Source organism: Schistosoma mansoni, chromosome 1 (assembly GCF_000237925.1).
Source record: "Schistosoma mansoni strain Puerto Rico chromosome 1, complete genome".
In the NCBI taxonomy this organism is placed as follows: domain Eukaryota; kingdom Metazoa; phylum Platyhelminthes; class Trematoda; order Strigeidida; family Schistosomatidae; genus Schistosoma; species Schistosoma mansoni.
The window spans coordinates 32848570-32873849 of NC_031495.1; the positions used below are offsets into that span (position 1 = coordinate 32848570).

Here is a 25280-nt window from a genome sequence, read left to right on the forward strand (position 1 = left end):
TTTTTTTACGTTTCGTACATTTTCATAGTTGACTTACCCATCAATGGATTGAGATGTACGGAAATCAACACCACTACGACGTTTTTCAAATGCATCCATTACCTCACTAAGCAAATCCTACACATCGAAAAAGAAATGTAAAGTAAAAATTTCAAATATAAAGTAACAATAAGCAAGACCTATATTGAACACTACGTAATGTATTTAGTTATTAAGTATTTTATCCACTTTTTATTACCCGAAAATAGATTGAAATGTCATAAACTATAGAAATCAAATAGTATATTTTTTTCTACTAAAAAATAAGTGAATTTGTAAAAGTTAAAAAAACGCCATGAACAATGACGACATAAAATAACCAACTATCATAGGTTGTTATTTTTCTCAACATAGAAAAGAATTAGACGCAAATGAAAATATTAGAAACAGTAAGAGAATTATGTACTTTTGATTAATGTGTTTTCGTTACTTGGTTACTCTGTGTTTAATGACATGCATACATTGATGAATGGTTAATGTAATGATTAGATATTGACTGTGAATAAACTAAAGTTGTTTTGTAAAAATCACCGAAGATTTAGAATACAGTAAGAGGTAGTGAACGAATGTGGAGTATTCAGTATCTGAATACGAATGTGATTGAATGATAGTTCATGGGTTGATGTTATAAGCTATGGGTAATATATGTTTAGTGAAGGTTACTGACAGTACCCAGATGTAAAATAAAATGAGTGGATTGCAATTCGAATCCTTGATCTACTAATGAAAAGTCGTGCACCTAAAACCCTGAAACTCAATTTAAATTGTAAAACCAATAAGCTGGAAATCATGTATGTAGAACATTAGGCAAACGAACCGATTTATATTCACATAAGCAAGATCGAAATTTGTTTAACATGAAATTATAAACATTTTTTATGACAGATAAACATAGCAAATTATAAACTTTCAGAAAAACATTTTTTGATGCACAACTGAAAAAAAAGCATAGCTCCTGTCAAACATGCATACGCCTAGAATTCAAGAGCTTATAAATGTTGATATAGTGTAGGAAATGGAAGTAATGAATCCATACTTCTAAAATTAACAGAATGTAAAACAAAATAGGCACTTGCCTCTGAACTGATATGTAATAAACGATCAGCAAATAAATGATTTTCTGTTAAACAATCAGTTTCTTCAGATATTTCATTAACACTGTTTATATTTGATAAACGTGACGGATTAAGTCGTATTATGGGCGGACAAGGACGACTAGGTTTTTGCTTATCATTATTATTAGTGGTAATAGTTATAGCTGATGATTTATCACTATTACTATTAATATTACTGTTATTATCAGTAGAACCAATAGAGATAAGAGGAGCCATATCATTATTTTGATTGAATGAATTTGTTGAATCTACAGAATGATTACTATCATTATTGAACACTGAAGAGTGTCTAGAGGATTTCGCTGGTAATAAAGGTCGAATCACAGCTTGTTGTTGTGCATTATTAGACTGAGATGATAAGTCTGATTGTGAATGTTTTACAAATCCATTAGCTGTAACTGTTATATCTGGTGCATAGTTTTTTCTAGTTAAATTATCATTATTATTTATAGCGATTTCTCTTCCTTGTGAAATGTAGTTCACATCTGTAGATTCTGCAATCTCATTACAATTCTTTGTGAGATCCTAAAGTGTTAAAATGGAAAAATTAAAGCTTACAAATTAAAGGGAAAAATAAAACACAACATAAAATAAAATATTTGTCAAGAGGTGAATTATGAAGAAAGTTATGATGATTAATGTGATTAGAAACGATAGTTTTCACACGGAACTGATCTCGAGAATTGTAATTGTATGTAGATGTTAGAGAAATGAATCAATGACTCAACTAAATTGATATATACCATTAGATGAATTAGAATAATCATTCATATATAGCGTTATTTAGAATATTATGACTGAATTACAAAGATAAGATATCATCAGTAATCGTATATATTTCTCAGGTGTATAAAATTTAGATGGACCATGAAAAAAATTTAAATTATAATAAAACCGAATTTTGCTCCATAACTACCTTTATGTACTGTTGTGAAATGTGGAAAAGTGTGGGTGCAAGTAAAGGTCTTTTTTCTCTTATTTGTCTACCTTTGTGAAACGAGCACAAAGCCATGAATTCTGATAAGTAAAAATATTCGGCTTGACCAATTCGTACTATTATTACAATCATTCAGTCATAATCAATCCAGCGCATATGATCATTGACATAAATTAACATTACAAACCAATATAACCTACTGACTACGTACATGTTTGCGTACTCGGCTTTGAGGTGTACTGTTTATATGGAGGCTAGTGATACAGGTTTTAATTACTCGGATAGAAATAGATGGGAACGATTTCAAAACTAGTGATCTACTAAGTACCGGACAAGCACTAAAACCTCTCTGCATATTTACACAATCTTATATAGATTTTAATCTAATTATAGTGGTTTATACTGCTAGAAAGATATGTAATAATTAGTAAGTACAAATCTACTGTACCACATATCTAATTACACCTCTGATTCTGTACACATTTTTTTTAGATATTTCTAAATCACAATTACCAGTAGTTTATCATAGATAATAGCCTGGACTAGTATGATGTAATGACAATACACAAACAGTGGATTTAGTCAAAAATCATCTGGAAATATTAAACCAATGAGAAAAAAAGATGAAAATACCCACATGTATATGTTGAAGTAGAAAAAGAGAAATGGTATTGTTATAGTTGGTACAAGTCGTAAGGGTAAAAATGTCTATTATTTGTTATCATTGTTGTTTTTACAACAAATTTATATACGAAAAAACTACATGAATCATCTATATGATAAATAAAATTAAAACTGATAGACGTTAATATTTTATATAATGAATTACACCATTTAGAATGTTAATCAATGAAATTTATCACACAGTAACATGAATTCTTTTGATAGAATAGTTCTGAAGATTTTTAAAGTGAAGTTAAACAGAAATGTTAGACGTAATAATATTTTGTTTCTTACAGAGACAAAATATAGAAACGGATCACCAAGTTTCAAGATTCATTACACTATTTTGCTACATAAGCAAGAGAACATGTGAGCTTAACTAATGATCATCCATGCATGAAAACTCTCAATAGGAAGATAAACGAAAGTTAAAACTTTTCAAGATAACTTGATTAACAAGATTAATGAAAGAGCACAATACAATACGAAACAGGCTTTAGAGATGATATAAAACTTACATTATTATAACTAAGCTGAAATCGGTAGGTAAGTAATGTAGTAAGCAATTGAATGATAATTAGTAGTAAAAAAACGAAAAAGAAAAAAAAGCTAGTTATCAGATGACACAGAAATTATTGTGAACATACATTATCTCAACTGGCCACAATTCACAAAATGAACAACAAACGAATCGAAATGATAATATCAATAGTAGTGACGAAAACGATATACTTAGAAAGTTTAGTCAGAAGGAAGCGAATGAAATTGAAAACACTACACAGAACGTGGTCAAATAGTAAAACTCAAAATCTGGAAAGAAGATAAAGAATGGATCTAATTATGCCATTGAAACCGATATGAAGTTTTGTCACCAAATGTATTATACAATCACAAATCCCGGTAATCAACAAAGAAGGCATCAATAAGCGAATTTCGTGAAGGTAGTATAACGTAGCCTCGTTTGCAAAACTCTAAATGAAAGCTCTTCTAGAGGAAATAACTTTATAGTCTCTCTGCTTTAACATTCTCCAGTGGATTTCAGTTATGACAAAATGTACAGCTGTGTGAACCTACACAGAAAGTAAACTCAAAATATCTAAATTCAACACGCTCAAAGGTTAATTGTTGCTTTATACATAACCTCCAAATCAAAAAACGGAAATTCGCAAAATTATATTTCCGTAAAGATTTCCTAAAAACTGACATTTAACGACAATGAAGAACTACAACATATTTTTGTATTCAGAACTGAATATTAGTTATTCATTCGATACTTAGGTGGATTATGCATGATTTGATACCTTTAACAACAATAACTTCACATTTCTTTCTTAGATAAAACAGTGACGGTATACGACTAGTAGATTTAATACGACATTAATTAACAATGGAATGAATAAAAACTGAGTTGGAAATTTGGGGTCTTATTAACAGTCCCCAAACTGAATAGATCAAATTGTGAAAAATAGTAAAATATTCTTTTACTATTTACTTTTAATTCAAATAAATTGCGAAATTTCATAATATACGAGGAAGATTAATACCACAGTCAGAAGTAACTGTGTGTTTTTTTATTAACGACAGACTCAATTACTGTTCACGCATTAAAGCTTTCGATATTACGTTGATTTTTAAAAATAAAAAATTGCAAATCTGAGAACTTTCACAATAGTATCAAATAGGTAATAAATGCCTTTACAAGTTGTACACTAGGATTGCTTAGTCAGTCTACATGACATCAAACATGAATAATTTAGTGTCTTTCATGTGAAATACTTCTTCATGGGATTTTATCAACAGTATTTCAGTTAGTCATTTGTTACTGCTACTAAGAAGACAAGAGAATGACCCATAACTACATGAGCAATGGTGAAAACTGGTATTTTAAGGTTATCAAGATAATTTAAAACACACGGAAAGACAGATGTTGAACTTACATCGGCTAAGTCAGAGCAAGATAAACTGCTTTGGATTTGTACACTTGGAAATTGTTCCGGTTTTCGTTCAATAATCAGTTGTTGTGATGAGACAAAATGCACAGGACCATTAGCATCGATTCTGTGACTAACTGGGAGATCATTAACTCGAAGAGATTTGAAAAATTCATCCTGTCGAACTGAAGCAGGCATAGCGGGATAGGATACTGGTGGTTCATGATTATCAGGGGAAATAAAATTACCTCCAGATGGAGGATTCTTCTTATTTGATAAAGATACTCCTGTGTCTCCATGAGAATAAGTATTTTTGGCTGAGGATTCTAATTGTCTCCGATAACACAGCAGACGTTGAGTTAATAAAGTAGACAAGTGTGGATTTGTAATAAAGTTATGCTACAATTTAATTGGAAAAAATACCATTCAAGTTAATAAATTGAGAAAATTCGATAGGTATTAAAGTTGTTTTCATCAAAAGTCAATATCAATTAAATAGATATTTACAACAATTAACACCGGATAAATGTTTTACCTTAATATTCGAGACTCTTACTTACGCCTGTTACTCCCAATGGAACATAGGCCGCCAACCAGCATTCTCCAACCCACTCTCTCCTGGGCCTTCCTTCCTAGTTCTATCCAACTTTTGTTCATTTTTCTCATGTCTGTGTCCATTTCTCGGATTATTTTGTTCTTTGGTCTTCCTCTTCTCCTTTGACCTTCAGGTTTCTATGTGAGGGCTTGTCTTGTGACACAATTAGGTGATTTCCTCAAGGTGTGCCCAATCCACTTCCAACGCTTCCTGATTTCTTTCTCTGCTGGAATCTGGTTTGTTCTCTCCCACAGTAACTTGTTGCTGATAATGTCTGCGTAGACAACTGTTCTCCAAGTCCCCGCCCCCATACAGTAGAACTGTCTTGACATTTGTATTGAAAATTCTGATTTTGGTGTTGGTTGACAATTGTTTTGAGTTGCAGATGTTCTTCAATTGTAGATATGCTGCTCTTGCTTTGCCGATCCGCGCCTTCACATCTGCATCAGATCCACCATGTTCATCAATGATGCTGCCTAGATGTGTAAAGGTTTTTACATCCTCCTTCACAGGTATCCATATTTGTCAATTATGTAAAAAATAAACGCGGAACTATCAAGATTTATTACAAACCCGATAGTCCATGAACCATTAAATCTAACAACTAAAATGGCCAAATTGATAGTTACTTAATCGATCACTAAATTATAACTAGAATTTAAATGATGGAACCACTACCCTATTGACCGAGTCAATGAATATATATTAGGAAATTATTGATAATATTTAAATGGAAATCATCCAGCCAAAATAGTATGGCGATAAGTTAACATGTCGATCAATAACTGAATTTACAAGAATGGAAATAAAGATCACAAAATAGTCACTTCTACAACAATGAATGCATAACCAATTAATGAAATAATAAAGTATATGTAACCTACTGTGAGCATTGTAGCTGCATCAGGTCTTCGTCGTTCTGCTTTGATTAAACAACATTTAATAAACGAATGAAATAATGGTGACCTAAAATATATAGAAATCATAATAGTCAATGGTAGAAGCGCATATGATAACATACGGATTATAATTTGTCTCCTAACCTTTTTGAAATTAAAATGACTTAAATGATAGGAGAGAAAAAAAGTAGTGATGGATGAAAGATTCGTATGCATCAACCCGGAAAGTATGCAGGACAACAGAATATATATATATATATATATATATATATATATATTGTTGGTCAGGAAAGTATTTGAAATCCATTAAAAAGCAAATAGTCTATTTTTGTATCAACATTAAGCTTGGAAATTACCTTGATAATTAACGTGTACGGGTGGCTTAACAGTCTTAATTGAAAGCCAAAGGAATTTCATGAAAAAAAAAGATTGTTTATGCATAACAAATAACGGTTTGGTGTTAAGTAATATCCTTAAAAATGTTTGCTAACAAATCCATCCTACGAATACTCAAGTCAGATTTAGATAGTAGTGTTCTGTATTCAGAAATTGTCTCTTAGAATGCATAGATTTGTCGAAAATCGGAGCACAAAATACAATTATTAATTCAAGATAAAGAACGTAGGAAACAGCACCATTATACATCAATCTGAATTACTTTGATGCACATCAGTACAAAAAGGGAAATGACAAGTGTGCTACCTATTGAAGCACATTCTATGCATGATGATTATTATTACTCTCTTGATACTCAGAGTAAAATAAGTGGAACGAGGAGTTGGAACTCACAACCTAGTTGTTGAAAGTTAAGTTTGTTTGCAACTCAGTCTTCGCTTTACTACTAAAACTAGCATATGATCAAACAGTGTGCTGCTAGGTGTTCGTATTTATTCTGAATATTGATCTATATGTTGTGTGATTGTATGTGAGTATTGATTTCCTGTCAATCAAGCTACTGGATCAGTTCCTTTCAAAATCGATCACAGGTATTGTGTTTCTAAGCCTGATCATACCACATTTTATCTTTCTGGATGGATTAAAAAACAGATCATATGACTAGTAAGAAAAAATCTCGATTTAATTTCGTAACAATTAAATATGGAATTTTACATTTTACTGTCTACATAAAGTAAAGCATCCAGTACCACTGACTTAGATAGCTGTTATTAATAGTAGTAACGGATGAATTAAGTGACAGTTTAGATATTTTAAACTCCGCCTTTAACGCTTCCGGGGGCTACTGCATGTCCCAAGCCCGGATAAAGGAGGAGGGTCGGGCATGGAGTTAGCGACCCCATTCCGTAGAAAACTAACTCGCTAAAAAAACGCTAACCAGAGAAGAAATTATTCAAACCATTTGAACTCTGCCCTGGGAGTAGAAGGAAGAATTATGACGCCTCATGATGAAAGCCGAGTTCCTTCGGAAGTCATGAGGCCGATGCACCTTCTTACAACCAGAGCGACAATTTTTATAGGTACATGGAATGTCCGGACAATGTGGGAGACCGGAGGAGTTTTCCAAATTGCTGCAGAAATGAGAAAATACAACCTGGAGGTGCTTGGAATCAGTGAAACACATTGGACGCAGGTTGGACAGCAAAGACTAGCTTCAGGAGACCTTCTGTTATACTCCGGCAATGAAGAAGAAAATGCCCCACATACACAAGGAGTTGCATTGATGCTGTCCAGAAAAGCACAAAAAGCACTTATAGAATAGGAATTCTATGGGCCAAGGATCATCAAAGCCTCCTTCAAAACAAAGAGAGAGGGCATTACAATGAACGTCATCCAATGCTATGCGCCGACCAACGACTACGATGAAGACGCTAAAGACCAATTCTACGATAGGCTGCAGTCGATCTTCGAGAAGTGCCCAACTAAGGACCTGACCATTCTGATGGGAGATTTCAACGCCAAGGTTGGAATGGACAACACTGGATACGAAAACATCATGGGACGACATGGACTGGGAGAAAGGAACGAAAATGGTGAGAGATTCGCAAACCCATGTGCCTTCAATAAACTGGTCATAGGTGACACCATATCCCCACACAAAAACATACACAAAGCCACTTGGATTTCACCGGATCACACTACACAGAATCAAATCGACCATATCTACATCAACAAAAAGTTCAGGAGGACGATGGAGGATGTGAGAATCAGGAGAGGAGCTGATATAGCATAAAATCATCACTTGCTGGTCGCCAAGATGAAACTAAAACTTAAGAAGCACTGGACAACGGCGCAGACAACATCACAAAGGTTTAATACGGCCTTTCTTCGAGATGCAGACAAACTCAACAAATCCAACATAGCCCTCAGCAACAGGTTCCAGGCTTTTCACGATCTACTCAATGAAGAGGGAACTACCATGGAGAACAGATGGAAAGGGATCAAGGAGACAATCACATCAACATGTCAGGAGGTTCTGGGACAAAAAAGCACCATCACAAGGAATGGATCACTGTTGATACACTAGATAAGATTGAAGAAAGGAGGAGCAAGAAGGCAGCAATCAATATCAGCCGAACAAGAGCAGAAAAAGCCAAGGCACGAGCTGAATACACAGAGGCGAACAAGGAAGTGAAGAGGAGTATCAGAATCGACAAACGTAAATATGTGGAGGATTTAGCAATGACGGCAGAAAATGCTGCAAGAAAAAGAAACATGAGACAACTGTGTGATACAATAAAGAAACTCGCTGGAAACTACCGTAAACCAGAACGACCAGTGAAAAGCAAGGAAGGCAAGGTAATCACCAACATTGAAGAAAAACGAAACAGGTGGGTAGGACAAGTCAAAGAACTCTTGAATTGATCAGCTTCACCGAAACAACTCAACATCGAAGTAGCACCTCACGGACCTCTTAATCAATGTTGGCCCACCAACAATTGAAGAGATCAGCATGGTCATTAGACAAATGAAGAGCGGCAAAGCAGCAGGACCAGACAACATCCCGGTAGAGGCACTGAAAGCAGATGTAGCAGTAATTGCCAAGATACTCCACATCCTCTTCAGTAAGATTTGGGATGAAGAACAAGTACCAACAGACTGGAAAGAATGACTTTTGGTCGAAATACCAAAGAAAGGCGATCTCAGCAAGTGTGATAACTACAGAGGCATCACTATTCTCTCAATACCAGGAAAAGTCTTCAACAGGGTGTTAGTTGAACAAAATGAAGGACTCTGAAGACGCCCAACTTCGAGACCAACAGGCCGGATTTCGTAAGGACCGATCGTGGACTAACCAAAATGCAGCTATACGGATCATTGTGGAACAATCATGATATTGTGTGGGGCGCATATGTACCAATATATATGTGATTAAATAAATAAATAAATAATCTGTTTACTTTTCATGGTTTTATAGTTGATATTAGTCAGAGGTGAAAACTATCATAACATGTCTATCTCAACAAGAATGAAGTGAGTCGGTTACAAATTTTGTACGAACTTTATGTCAATAATATCTTCTTGAAGGTAATTTCCGTCCTAGATTGGTCAGTTATCATACCATAGATAACTGAGGAGTACTAGAGAGCTTTTTCTTAGCATAAAACTCCTCAGAAGTGTGAACCTATGAGCCCGCCGAGAAACGGACCTCTAGGTTACATGGCGAACACTCAACTGTTATAACCAATCGGCTGGAATACAATATTACGTATTTTCAAATTTAATCAACTCGTAATATAGCACAATAATCATCCAATGCTATTGATGACAACGATTTCACTTAAGACAGGTCTAAATTCTACTGACCAAGACTTCCTATTGGGAATTCAGGAAATCATCACAAAATCAGTCAATATTGAGTTGATAATTACAATTTAAATGAACAGGTTATGTAGAGATTATCATTGTACTAGGCAGTAATTAAACAGAATTCCTAAGTGTTATTGTAAACAAAAGTTATTGAACTCTGATCACACCTGAATTAAGTGTCGCTATTTAAATTTTCAATGTCAGCTATAATTTATTTTTTTATTGAGACAGGAAAGTAGTGATACATTTATGTAAGTATTATAATTTCTCTTATTACGACCCAGCTACTGTTGTTGCTCAGTAGCTTTGGACACTAATTTACTCGATAAGTCCCAAAACCAGAACACGGTCGAACAAGGACGAAACTACATTCCAAATAACAAGGGTAGATGGAAGTAGGAGTCACAAGAGAAACGTTAGTATATTTATAGTTTTTACATAAGAAGATCCTAGAATCTTATCCAAGTATTCACTAGCACTGATTGTATAAGAAATAGCCAATTAGAGTACTCCCAACATAATCCTGCACGGAACGTGCTTTAATCCAATCTATATCCCACTAACAATTCACCAGTATTAGAACCAGACAACGCTCAACACAACAGTGGCACACTTTAACCTCATGTTCTTTATTTTTACTTTAAACTTATGCGAAAATCTGATATTTAAGATAAACTTTCTTACGTTATAATGTCATAGTAAATACATGTTGTTACATATGGCACAAAAATTCCGAAAAAAATATCTTAATCTATTCAGGTATAATTTCTGCGACATAAAAATATGTCAATTAAGGTTTACCACAAACGTAACATAGGACGATTATGACTAACAATTATGAATTAAAAACATGTTATACAATGTAAAACAAGATATTGCACAAAACTCGTGGTAAATAAATTCAGTTGAACCAATAGCTTAAATTCAGTGTTTAAAACAAAGCTATAGAATGAAAACGTCACAAATAAAACTTTGTATTGAACATTTCAATACTAAATTTTACAGTGTCTGATTACATATTAGGATCCTGTTTTATTAATCAAGGCTTGGAGAGTTGGCAGATATCATTAGTTGTCACGACATATATGAAAGGCTAATCAATGAGTCATAATCACTGGAAGACCTGGCATAAATGTACAATGGTCCGAGTAGAAAGGCGAGAGGAAAGTGACATGATGCATAATAAAAATGTAAGGGTAATGGTGTTGACGTCTATGATAATAAGAAAAACCAAACATACGGAATTTTGCTTAAAAAGAAATAAGCTCATGAGATAAGATGCATTAAATCAGACTAAGGCTGGAGATTTGAATGATTGCGACTGTTTATGAGCCATTTTATTCAATATCTTCAATCAATGATCACGAATATCATGCAAACATAATGATACAGCTTAGATCAACAATCAATACCTTCGTGTATTATGCTGTTGTGTCATGACCGTTATTAAAATCTCTTAATTCAACTTTTATACTAAGAAAAATAAAAAAATTAAAGTAGACGATTAGGAGACACCAAACCAATCAGATACTAATCACTAGAGAAAAATAAAAATTTACAAAGAATGTCCAGAGGTTTGGGAATTTTTACTATTTGGCTGGAATTTTATTAAACGTGGAATCAGAAATCTTATGTTTATGACGAAAATATCGTTATATTATGCTTGTAATACTGATTAAAGAAAGTAAAATGTTGGTAGAAAAAACTTCATGCTAGTCCGAGTGAGAAACACGAAATACGGATAAAATGAACTACTATCGAAATAGCTACCACAACGCAGTCAGTCGCGTCTAACAGATTAGCCAGCAAGATAAAAGATAAATGAACGCAGTATAAATACTGCAACAACGAATATAACAGCAAATCATCAAAAAATAGGAAACGAACCATTTATGACGGTCTTGTAAAGAAGGAGGCTTATAGTTTCGCGAACCCAGAATTTGTAGTGCTCTAGGGAACAGAATGATTAAAAAAGAATAGTATTATTTAGCTGGCAACGGCACAAATAGTTACATTTCGAACAACTCACTTTTAATAGGGGCCAAAAACACACTTACTTCCTAGGGTCTAAATCGAACATTGGAGGTTGCAGTTCAGCATATTCAATAGCGGTAATCCCAACACCCCAAATATCACACTTTCCATCATAACCCGAGCCACGAGATTCAATTGAGGCTACCTCAGGCGCCATCCTACAAAGTTATCGAAGAAGAATTTAGCAGTCAACGGAAACGATGTTCGTGGTTAAATACTAAAGAATTTAGTTAAAAATCACGTTTTCAACCCAATCGAACATCAGTATGAGCATGAACTTATTAATATGTCTGGGTAATTGATTTCTCTTGGTGACTTGGTTTAAGCTTTCTCCATATATATGTGCTGTGTTGTTAGGATCTACGTAATATTTGCTTGGTAAGATAAGTTTATAGTTGGTAACATTATGTTACTGCCAAAATCTACTAAACGAAAGAAATTATTATTACATCACTTTTGTTGATGACAACTATTCAAAGGAATGGTAGTGATAGGTGGATCTGAGGATTTTTGTAAGTCTAGTTAAAATTAGCGTAACAGTTCCTTCTATTTATAATTAACTTGTGAAGAGTCAGTATAGTTAGAAAACGGATTATTATGTTTATTCAGCCAGTCAGTCATAAACAACGTACAGCCTGGAACAGATGTGCGTTGGCGTACCGCATCAGTTTGATGAGATAAAATTAACAAGTTGTATGGCAAAAGTTAGTAAAATAATTCAATATCAATAACAATGGGAAAGACTAAGTATTGAGAATAGGGTTTTAAAAGATAGAGTGGAGAGGGTATGCATAACAGAACGATAAGATTCATGATACAGGGGAGAATAAAGAGTCAATGTATTTGTGCTATTGTGAATGATTCTGAGCCATGTCATCCAAAGTTTCTAGCAACTAGTCGCCGTTATTGCACGGACCAACATGGTCCAGACTAAATCTATCGCTTAATGGAGAGATGCAGTGTCTTGGTTTAGCCACCTCTAGCTTTTGTTTGACATACTTCTATACCGGCAAACAACCGCCAAGGTAAGAGGTGACTAAGCGTAAGTAACACTACGACTGATTCTGAGCCATGAGTCCTTCAATCATCAGAATTCATTATAAATTGAGATGAAAATACTAAATAATTTTCTCTTGTGATTAATTTGTTTAAAAATATGTGTACTTTGTGAGGAAATTTGTAGAAAAAAACATGAATTGTTGCTCGAAAAAGTAAAGAAATCAATAAAAACCCACCAGTAGGGTGTTCCAATTAAAGTTGTCCGTTTGGCAATCGAAGTACTCAGTTGGGCGGCGACACCGAAATCCGCTAATTTTTAAGATTGAAATAATAAAGTAAGAATCACTGATTACAAAAAAAACATACCCACTTTGACATGACCGTCATCTGTCAGAAGAATATTAGCACCCTAAACATAAATCGCAGTCACAGAAGTGGGAAAATACACTAACTTTAATATCTCTATGAATACGCCCACGATTGTGCATAAAGTTCAAACCTTGTAAAGTTTCCCGGGAGACAAATGCAATGCAGTCTTCTTCTAAGGGACGTCTGGTATCTACACGAAAAATAACAATCCACAGTTTATGATAAATTGTTTTTTTTTCATACAGAGATAAATATCTTGCATAGATTGTCCACCGCAATATTCCATGCATATCCATAATTTGTTATTTCTGAATAAAATCAATTTTAATATAGATTACATGTAGATAAGTTACCTAAGATAACTACCATAAAATTGCACAATATTTGGATGCCGACATTCTCTCAAGGTGTGTATTTCTTGACAAATTGATCGAATGTCATCCTTTAGATCAATCTTCATAACTTTAACCGCCACCAGTGTTCGCCTTTCACGATGAACCGCCTGGACAAAACAAAGCGATTACTCAAACATAAGGGAAATAACACGCGGGAAAATTATGTTAAATAAACTTCTTACTAGACTAAGATGGAATAAATTAGTAACTGATATGGTTATTGGGAAAATAATTTTACGTAACTGTCAAAACCCCAGATCGTCAATCGAAAAGTTCAGCAGATCTGACTGGATATGCATCATTAGCAATGAGTCACAAGTATTGTAAGGGAATAAGATGGTTTAAGCCGAAAGCTCCACTGGTAAGCTTTTACAAAGCAAGGACTATAATTACTGTGGTATAAAGTGAAATTACTTCACCTTGAGTCATGAAAATTTCCAATATATGCATTACTATTTTAGATATAATATTTTGAAGGCGTAGTGTCGTAAAAATACACAAATATCTCACTGAGATGGTGCAAAATATGAATAAGATAATCCTAAACGTTTTGTAGAAACAATGTACGTTAGAGAATTTATGAGCTTAGTCGATCATAATCAGCTTAAAGTACCATAGGAATGTACGTTGGTCCAAATTCCTATACCATATCAGAACGAGCTTCAAAATAAGCGTAGGAGTAATGATAGTAGGAAAGTTTTCTAAACCCCTCATGACTTTTTTGTTTTTATCTTACAAATTTATATTTCCTCCAGTTGTCTATTTGACACCTAATTTTCCTATTACCACTAATAGAGTTACTACCTCTAATATTGTGGGATTTAGCCTGAGATCTATTCATGCTAATGGGGTATGACAACTTAAATCCGCCTGTAGCTCCTCCGGAAGCTACTGCCTGTCCCAAGCCCGGATAAAGGAGGAGGGTCGGGCATGGAGTTAGCGACCCCATTCCGTAGAAAACTAACTCGCTAAAAAAACGCTAACCAGAGAAGAAATTATTCAAACCATTTGAACTCTGCCCTGGGAGTAGAAGGAAGAATTATGACGCCTCATGATGAAAGCCGAGTTCCTTCGGAAGTCATGAGGCCGATGCACCTTCTTACAACCAGAGCGACAATTTTTATAGGTACATGGAATGTCCGGACAATGTGGGAGACCGGAGGAGTTTTCCAAATTGCTGCAGAAATGAGAAAATACAACCTGGAGGTGCTTGGAATCAGTGAAACACATTGGACGCAGGTTGGACAGCAAAGACTAGCTTCAGGAGACCTTCTGTTATACTCCGGCAATGAAGAAGAAAATGCCCCACATACACAAGGAGTTGCATTGATGCTGTCCAGAAAAGCACAAAAAGCACTTATAGAATAGGAATTCTATGGGCCAAGGATCATCAAAGCCTCCTTCAAAACAAAGAGAGAGGGCATTACAATGAACGTCATCCAATGCTATGCGCCGACCAACGACTACGATGAAGACGCTAAAGACCAATTCTACGATAGGCTGCAGTCGATCTTCGAGAAGTGCCCAACTAAGGACCTGACCATTCTGATGGGAGATTTCAACGCCAAGGTTGGAATGGACAACACTGGATACGAAAACATCATGGGACGACATGGACTGGGAGAAAGGAACGAAAATGGTGAGAGATTCGCAAACCCATGTGCCTTCAATAAACTGGTCATAGGTGACACCATATCCCCACACAAAAACATACACAAAGCCACTTGGATTTCACCGGATCACACTACACAGAATCAAATCGACCATATCTACATCAACAAAAAGTTCAGGAGGACGATGGAGGATGTGAGAATCAGGAGAGGAGCTGATATAGCATAAAATCATCACTTGCTGGTCGCCAAGATGAAACTAAAACTTAAGAAGCACTGGACAACGGCGCAGACAACATCACAAAGGTTTAATACGGCCTTTCTTCGAGATGCAGACAAACTCAACAAATCCAACATAGCCCTCAGCAACAGGTTCCAGGCTTTTCACGATCTACTCAATGAAGAGGGAACTACCATGGAGAACAGATGGAAAGGGATCAAGGAGACAATCACATCAACATGTCAGGAGGTTCTGGGACAAAAAAGCACCATCACAAGGAATGGATCACTGTTGATACACTAGATAAGATTGAAGAAAGGAGGAGCAAGAAGGCAGCAATCAATATCAGCCGAACAAGAGCAGAAAAAGCCAAGGCACGAGCTGAATACACAGAGGCGAACAAGGAAGTGAAGAGGAGTATCAGAATCGACAAACGTAAATATGTGGAGGATTTAGCAATGACGGCAGAAAATGCTGCAAGAAAAAGAAACATGAGACAACTGTGTGATACAATAAAGAAACTCGCTGGAAACTACCGTAAACCAGAACGACCAGTGAAAAGCAAGGAAGGCAAGGTAATCACCAACATTGAAGAAAAACGAAACAGGTGGGTAGGACAAGTCAAAGAACTCTTGAATTGATCAGCTTCACCGAAACAACTCAACATCGAAGTAGCACCTCACGGACCTCTTAATCAATGTTGGCCCACCAACAATTGAAGAGATCAGCATGGTCATTAGACAAATGAAGAGCGGCAAAGCAGCAGGACCAGACAACATCCCGGTAGAGGCACTGAAAGCAGATGTAGCAGTAATTGCCAAGATACTCCACATCCTCTTCAGTAAGATTTGGGATGAAGAACAAGTACCAACAGACTGGAAAGAATGACTTTTGGTCGAAATACCAAAGAAAGGCGATCTCAGCAAGTGTGATAACTACAGAGGCATCACTATTCTCTCAATACCAGGAAAAGTCTTCAACAGGGTGTTAGTTGAACAAAATGAAGGACTCTGAAGACGCCCAACTTCGAGACCAACAGGCCGGATTTCGTAAGGATCGATTGTGTACAGACCAAATCGCAACCCTACGTATCATTGTGGAACAATCAATCGAATGGAATTCATCACTCTACATCAACTTCATCGACTACGAGGAAGCATTTGATAGCATGGACAGGACAACACTATGGAGGCTTCTTTGACACTACGGAGTGCCTGCCTGAGAAGATAGTCAATATCATACGGAATTCCTATGATGGATTAAACTGCAAAGTCGTGCACGGAGGACAACTCACTGACTCGTTTGAGGTAAAGCCCGGTGTTAGGCAAGGTTGCTTACTCTCACCCTTTCTCATAGTGATCGACTGGATCATGAAGTCGTCAACATCTGGAGGGTAGCACGGGATACAATGAACAGCTAGGATGCAGCTGAATGATCTGGACTTCGCAGATGATCTGACGCTTCTATCATGCACGAAACAACAAATACAGAGGAAGACGACCAGTGTAGCAGAAGCCTCAGAAGCAGTAGGTCTCAATATACACAAAGTGAAAAGCAAGATTATCCGATGCAACACAGCATGCACCAATCGAATCACACTTGATGGAGAAGCTTTGGAGGATGTGGAAACCTTTACATATCTAGGCAGCATCATTGATAAACATGGTGGATCTGATGCAGATGTGAAGGCGCGGATCGGCAAAGCAAGAGCAGCATACCTACAATTGAAGAACATCTGCAACTCAAAACAATTGTCAACCAACACCAAAATCAGAATTTTCAATACAAATGTCAAGACAGTTCTACTGTATGCGGCGGAAACCTGGAGAACTACGAAAGCCATCATCCAGAAGATACAAGTGTTTATTAACAGCTGTCTACGCAAGATACTTCGGACCCGATGGCCAGACACTATCAGCAACAAGTTACTGTGGGAGACAACAAACCAGATTCCAGCAGAGGAAGAAATCAGGAAGCGTTGGAAGTGGATTGGGCACACCTTGAGGAAATCACCTAATTGTGTCACAAGACAAGCCTTCACATGGAATCCTGAAGGTCAAAGGAGAAGAGGAAGACCGAAGAACACATTACGCCGAGAAATAGAGACAGACATGAGAAGAATGAACAAAAACTGGATAGAACTAGAAAGGAAGGCCCAGGACAGAGAGGTTTGGAGAATGCTGGTCGGCGGCCCATGCTCCATTGGGAGTAACAGGCGTAAGTAAGTAAGGTATGGCAACTTGAATCGATGTGTATACGTACAGGTTCTACGCTGTGACTGACTGGGTGAGTGAGCAAATCACATTGAGAATATGGTTGTAGAAGACAGAGTGAAACCGTAAGTATGAAGGAATATTGAAACTCAAGACCTAAAGTGAGTACATCTGAGACACGGTAGGTGACTATGAATCACGTAACGAGGTAATCGTTTACCGGCAGTAAGTAAAACTTAATTATTATAGTGGGTGAACTGATAGAATTGACTACTAATCACAAAAGCAATGGTGAAAAGGCATGTGGTAGCGATAGTAATAAAAATAATAATTTAAGACTAAGTTATATAAGAATAAGTTAAATTTAACTTATACAGCCAACATGGTGAAAATTAGTTGCAATCATTCTTCAGTGGTCAGATTTCTATGTAAGTTAAAATATTAATCATACCTTGAAACATTATCTGGCTTAGGCCCATAACTGGAAAACTGTAGGTAAATGCAGAAATCGCTAACAAAAGAAGACTGTAACAAGGGCTTATTACTCTCCTCAATAATGGAACTACTAAAGTTATTTTATCTCAGTAATCATCACAATTCTCGAAAAAAACGAGAGTAAATATTCTCTGGACAATTGTTAATTTTATCCCGATAGCAAAATCTATGTGGTTGCTTTCAGTCAGTCAGTTACGAGCGACGTAGAACCTTATTCCAGCAGACATAAAACTGAACAGATCTGGGAGCAATAAATTGTTATGGCAAGTTTAAATAATTCTTGTTACGTAAGACAGTCCCTAAGACTACTTAATTTTCTTAATAGAATATTTAAAACAGATCTAGAGATTGACAAGGTTAATGACTGTCATCTACGTCTGAGATATGGTGATTAAACGCTGTAGAACTAAAAAGATTGTTTTGTGTAAGTGTGGCTCAGTAACGTTAGCAAGTAACCCTGTGAAGGGCAGTGACTTTTGTACTTGTTGTGATTATCGTTGCTTTTGTGTATTTGTTGCATCAAAAGCATTCTTGGTCTACTTTAACTTGAATTTATTCAGTTAAGGTTTGAAATTTTATTGAAAACTTTGTCTCGTGGTTCCTTCTTTTGCATATACTCTGACACTTGTGTTATTAATGTGATCATATTGTGTTTTAAACCTAATCTGATTACAATGGTTGGCAGTGCATTCAAATGTGGACAGCCGAACTGTTTGTTCTCCGTAGATGAAGGGATGCAGTGTGATGAATGCAGAAAGTGGTTCCACAAGATGTGTACCCGTCTCAGTCCAGCTGCATACAAAAGATGCTCTAAGCCTAACTTGCACTGGCTTTGTATGTTCTGCTGTACTAACAAGACGATATTAATCCAGGAGGCTATGAGCCTATTGGCTCTAGCCTGTAAAAAGAACGATAGTGGGTGCGCTAGTAACGCAAGTACTGACAGTGAAGACTGTGTCAGTGTTGTAAGTGCTGTTACAAAACGCGCTAAACAACCTACTCTAATTAATGACAAAGTGAAACTTCCGTTACAACAAACGAGGAGTAAATCACCACATGGTATTGAAATGAGTAATCATGCATCTTCAGTAGAAATTGAGGACCCGGATAGAACCGTCACCGTCCCCAATAGTCCCGATGCAGCTGTCCTGAATGACGAAAAATGGACCGCAGTAAGGAGGAAAAGAAAAGGAAAAAAAGCTAAAGATAAAGCACACTTAGTTGACAAGTCATTGAGGAACTCGCAGTCTGAGTCACTCAATGCACTATCGCACTCTGATAGAACGGCAGAACATCATCCTAGTGCGACTGAGAGGAATTTAATATCATCGAATACTATTGTGAGTAAATTGCCAGAGTCTAACGATCCAGATCCTAAGGTTAGACACACCCATGACTTAGAGAGGCTCGGAGAATATATCCGTAGCATATTACCAGATAACACTAAAGGTGTTCAGGTCAAAAAATTAGTTAGAATAGGTAAAAGGGCCGATGACAGTGTTCTACCCTGACCGTGTAGACTCCTTAAGGTAATCTTAGGGTCGGAGAAACAACGTGATCTTCTGTTAAGTAACGCTCGAAGTCACGACAACTCTGACATTCGAATTAGACAGGATGTGTCTCTTGAAGATAGAATAAAAAGACGGCACTAGCTGAACTAGAAACCCGTCGACAAAACGGTGAAGAAAATCTCCGATTAGTGGGTTTTTGAATAGTCAGGTCTTGGAAGCGAATGCTACCAAGGCCTGTGTGGATAGGTCGTTCTCCCTAGGAGTTTTATATGTCAACGCCCGTAGTCTAAGACATAAATTCTACGAGCTAGGAGCATTAGTGGACAAATTAAGACCACTCATTGTAGCTGTGACGGAAACTTGGTTAGTCCATGACTTCGATATCACCCCAGAATTATCCGGATATCATTGTTTAAGAAGTGATAGACATAGATGCAGGAAAGGAGGTGGCGTCCTTCTATACATAGCCAATAGTATAAATATCCGCTCCTCCGTCTGCGAATCCCATGATAGTGGAACTAGTGAAGTCATTAGCTGTGAGCTCACTGTCGGATGTTGTACATTTGCACTCGGTGTCATCTATCGCAGCCCAATCTGCTTAGCTGATGATTTTATTTTAGAGCACATTCGGCTATGGAGTGCAAATAACAGATGCTTGATATTAGGAGACTTTAATGCACCTGACATTAGTTGGACTGAGATGACCACGAAATGCTCTATAAACCCATTTGATAGCAGCCTCTTGGAAACAGTAATGGAACATGCATTAGTACAGCATGTATCCAAACCTACACGTTTTGGTGTAAACCAAGGTTCTTCTCTGTTGGACTTGGTAATTACCCATGAGACTGAGGATATTGCCAACCTAAATATTCTTCCCCCGTTAGTAAATAGCGATCACGCTGTTTTATCATTCACGTTTAGAGCTAGCGACATGATATACGATCAGATTAAGCCTCGCCCAAACATATGGAGAGCTAACATACCAGCCATTCAGGATTGTGCTACTAAGATAGATTGGTCAGTAGATACTAGCTCATCAGTTGACGAGGCGTGGTCTGTATTTAAAGGCAAGTTTAGTGCAGTCACGTCCCCGTTCATACCATACTTGGTACCACGTAGACCGAACAATAGTCCATCGTGGATAAATAAAGAAGTTAAGAAACTTCTTAGGCGTAGGAAAAAACACTGGAACATGTTCATCTCTACTGGCTTAGAACAGTACAGATCCAGTTATTGTAAGACTAGAAATACTTGTAAAGCGTTAATTGGTAGGACTAGACGGTCATACGAAAAACAATTGGTTAGGGATTGCAAACATAGTCCAAAACGGTTATTCTCGTATATAAAGAGGCGAACTCAAAGAAGTGATGGAATACCATCACTTTTGATACAAGAAAATCCGTTAAGTTTGGCAAGAAATGATACCGAAAAGGCGGAAGCTTTTTCGGAATATTTCAGTAAAGTTTTTTCTACCAATAATGCGGAACGATCACCTATTCATTGTGATTGTGGCGACTTGTTGATGGACCCTGTAGTTATTAAGAAACTGTTTTAAGGCTACTTCAGCATCTTAAACCTGATAAGTCTAGTGGTCCTGATGATATTCATCCTCGGATTATGAAAGCCCTCTCAGATGTTATTGCTGAACCCTTAGCGATACTGTTTGATATTTCCCTGCGGTAGTCCAGATTGCCCAGAGACTGGAAAGACGCAATAATCAGTCCGGTGTATAAGGCTGGGAGTAGGGATTTAGTTAGTAACTATCGACCCGTCAGCTTAACTAGTGCAGTTGTAAAACTAATGGAAAAAATTATTAGGATGGCTGTTATAAACTACGTGGAAAGACATGATCTTTTGTCCAAGGAACAACATGGTTTTCGAAAAGGTCTATCATGTTTGACAAATCTTTTCATTGCAAGAGAAGATTGGGCTGAGGCAAAAGATCGCAATATTCCTGTAGATGTCATTTTCATAGATCCAAGTAAAGCCTTTGATAAGGTTTCCCATTCTGGTCTTAAATTAAAACTGGAAAGTTTTGGAATTCATTATGCAGTCATAGACTGGATAAGTGACTTTCTTCATGGAAGGAGACAAAGGGTGAGAGTAAATGGGGCTCTCTCATCGTGGGAACTAGTAAAAAGTGGAGTCCCCCAAGGCACAATTTTAGGTCCTCTTCTCTTTTTACTTTATATAAATGAATTACCAGCTATAGCTAAGTCATCCGTCCTACTATTCGCCGATGACATTAAGATTTGGAGACCCATATATAGCATGTCAGACAGAATAGTTTTACAGGAAGATCTTAACTCATTAGTGGCATGGATGAACGGGTGGTCACTAGAAGTAAACCCTAATAAAAGTGTAGTTATGCAATTAAATAACTACGATGATTCGTATCACTACACAATATGTGGACTAGTGTTGCCCAAAGCAAGAAACTATAAGGATTTAGGAGTCATACTAAGTAGTGATCTCAAAACAACCAGTCACTGTAAGGCTGCTGCTGCAAAAGGCTATAGGGTATTATGGTCTATTCGTAGATCTTTCCGGTATCTGGATGGGGAAATGTTTAGATTATTATACCCAACTTTCGTACGGCCACATTTGGAATATGGGATTCAAGCAGCGAGTCCCTGTTTCAAATATGAGGTGGATATGTTGGAACGAGTCCAACGCCGCGGGACAAAAATGGTAAAAGGCCTATCTGGCCTATCTTATGAAGACAGACTGAGACACCTCAACTTATTTCCGTTATCTTACCGGCGAATACGGGGTGATCTAATATTGGCATATCGTATCCTGAACGATGACCTCGGTACTAACATGTCCTATCTTTTCCTCCCGTCTAGGGCTGGTCATTTGAGAGGACATTCAAAGAAAGTCCAAAAACCGAGATCAAATCGTCTACGTCTGGAGTTTCGTTTCTCGCATCGAGTAGTGAATTACTGGAATTCTCTACCAGAACACGTAATATCAGCACCTTCTGTTGATGTATTCAAGACGAGATTGGACCTCCACAGTGTAACAAACTGCAAGGATTAAAATAGGTCACTAGACCTCCTATCCTTATTACTGAAGACTGAACCTTCAATTTAGGCGAAAACGCGATTCTGGTTATGTATCAAACGTACAGTCTGCAAGTTGAGAGTAGAAATCTTGCATACAGTCCGAAAATTGACCCATCATAGCTCAACTAATGGCCTCACAGAAACTTTTTCTACTGTCGATTATAATAGACAAGCATAAGGTCGTTACTATAAATCGTTTCTTCTAAACTCACACCATCACATTATTTAAATGTATTAACAAAAATATTGGCACTGAAGAGTAGCAACGACCTTAGAGGTTAGCTATACGGATAAATTATGAGGATAAGATGCTCTTTACTTATTATTACACTAACCTTGAAGACATCTCCGTAGGTCCCACTACCGATTGGAGCGAGTATTTTATATTCCTCCTTCGGGTCATTAGGTTTCACAAACTGTCGAAGGTAATCTAGCTTAGGATGGTTCATGTATCGTTATATTCATTTCGTCCCCAATTCAAATGACGCGGGAAAATGTAGTGAAACCAACTGATTTTATTTATCAACGTTAAATTATATAATTTTAATTATTAGACTTTCATTCCCTGAGCTTTTGTTTTAATTGTTCACTGTCACTTTGGTTTGTTAACAGTTTGTTTAACCTGCTTCAGTGAACAAGAAATGGAATCAGCAACTAACAAAAAGGTCTGCTACTATTATGACGGTAAGTGCACTCTGTGAAGTTATGTATTTGGGTCCTTTGTTAAGTCCAAGTCATTCTCTTACGTAACTGACCAAAGTAGTTTTGATTCCCCATACCGTCTCAAGCCTCCAATTGTGAACTGTTAACATGATTCCTTTTGTTACCGTCTCCAAAGCTCACTACTCTCAGTCATTAGCTTTTTTTCTTATCAACGACAAACTTTCTGCACAGTAGTCTGCTTGGCTTACGTTAATTCTTAAAGCATTTTAGGTAGTTAAACTCGCTTAAAAGTATAGTTAATATAGTTATAACTGTAGTAAATAACTCATTGTAAGGAGTGTACATTCCGACATGGGCTGTTTAAATTGTGTTTTTATCATTCCTAAATACAAAGCAGATGATACATTACCACTAGAACGTCAATCCAAACTCGTCCTTTGGCTTATAGTGTGACCTAAAGAATTTATGTTGTTGAATTTATTTCTAATGAAATCCAAAGGCCCATTTTCACCCATTCTGAAATTTCTGTTTCACATTTGGGTAGATAAAATTTAGTCTTATTCTCTGTAATCTCACCTCATCATAGGTAATAGATACAAGACATTCTCTTCGAGTTCCTAGAAAAACAACTAGGTATTTACATCTGTAATCTTTTGTCCAGTGTTACTGTGTAGTTTTCTGTAATTTTGTTGCCACTGCTGGGTTACATTTTGACGTGTTGCAGCACTTCTAGTGCCCGTAACCATAATCAACTGATGCCCTCTAAGGACGGCATTCAGATGTGGTTATTGGTCGAAGTTTCACGTAAAAGGCTATCATATCGGTTCGTTCATCCAATACTATCAATTTGAAAGTGATTTTATTTTGACTTAGGATGTTTTATTTGTTTATTTGAACACATTGGTACAAGGGAGTACCAGATATATATGTGCCACACGACTAATTCAGTCAGCAAATGTGACTTAGGACGGGGCATTTGCTGACTGAATTTTACTCAGCTTTTTACCTGTAAGATTTATCGGCGTACAGTTATTGACGGACGTTTATTTTTGTCTGCACACCTTATTGAAAATGTGTCATAAATATTTATCGAGGTTGACCCTCGTAATTATTTTTTGAGCTTTCTACACTTAACGAGCACTTTTCGCATGGTATGTTCATGTTTGATTACATTAGCTGTTAACGATAGGTGTGCTAGAGTTAATTCAGGACAACAATTTAAACATGGAATGAAATGAGTAAGACTTCAATTATGTCACTGAGGCTTGTTTTCTCCAGAAAAATAGGTTTAAATACATATCGTTTGTGTCTGGTCATTCAGTTGCATCAACTTTATTATTTATTTATTTTATTTAAACACATAAATATTGGTACAAGGAAGCAAAAGATATATATGCGCCGCACAAATCCCATTCGATTTGTGTGAGGGCTGTGATACTGTCCGGGTGCCCAAACCGAAGCAGGTGGTTTTCTTAGGGGGCCACACCTGGAGCTTTTGGCCTAAAGGTCTGATCCACAAGGCAGTGGAGCATCGTAAGGAGATGCAATCCCATGGTAGCCGCCGACCAACGATTGATTCATTCTTCATTTGTTCCCTCAGGATACTGGAGCCCATGTACACCACTGGTTTGGAATCAGGGTTTTCCAACTCCCCTAGGTGGACTCGCCATGACCACCGACCCGGTTAAAGCACCGGACATTCGCTTTTCATCCTCCCAATTTCGTAAACAACACCCGTGGTACGAGAAGGCAGTGA

General features: G+C 36.8%; 2 protein-coding genes across 3 annotated transcripts in view; both read right to left on the reverse strand.

Moving 5' to 3' along the window:
* Positions 1–99, reverse strand: part of Smp_005190.1 (putative mitogen-activated protein kinase kinase kinase 3, mapkkk3, mekk3) — a gene marked incomplete at both ends in the record, with an annotated part of 42079 nt that extends 41980 nt beyond the window's left edge. For both annotated transcript variants that reach the window (XM_018794111.1, XM_018794112.1), the window contains one exon: positions 38–99. In XM_018794111.1, the coding sequence (XP_018648556.1) occupies positions 38–99 (62 nt within the window). The remainder of the gene's footprint in view (positions 1–37) is intronic.
* A 929-nt stretch (positions 100–1028) lies between these two features.
* Positions 1029–23340, reverse strand: Smp_005200 (serine/threonine kinase; the record flags this gene model as incomplete). The annotated part of the gene is made up of 11 exons (XM_018794113.1): positions 23197–23340; positions 13700–13848; positions 13590–13654; positions 13430–13536; positions 13344–13386; positions 13214–13286; positions 12002–12136; positions 11832–11894; positions 6165–6246; positions 4692–5084; positions 1029–1679 (listed from the first exon to the last, which is right to left on the reverse strand). Exons 1-11 carry the CDS (start codon positions 23308–23310, stop codon positions 1029–1031), a joined length of 1875 nt encoding a protein of 624 aa, XP_018648558.1. The 5' UTR covers positions 23311–23340.
* Between the last annotated feature and the right edge of the window lie 1940 nt (positions 23341–25280).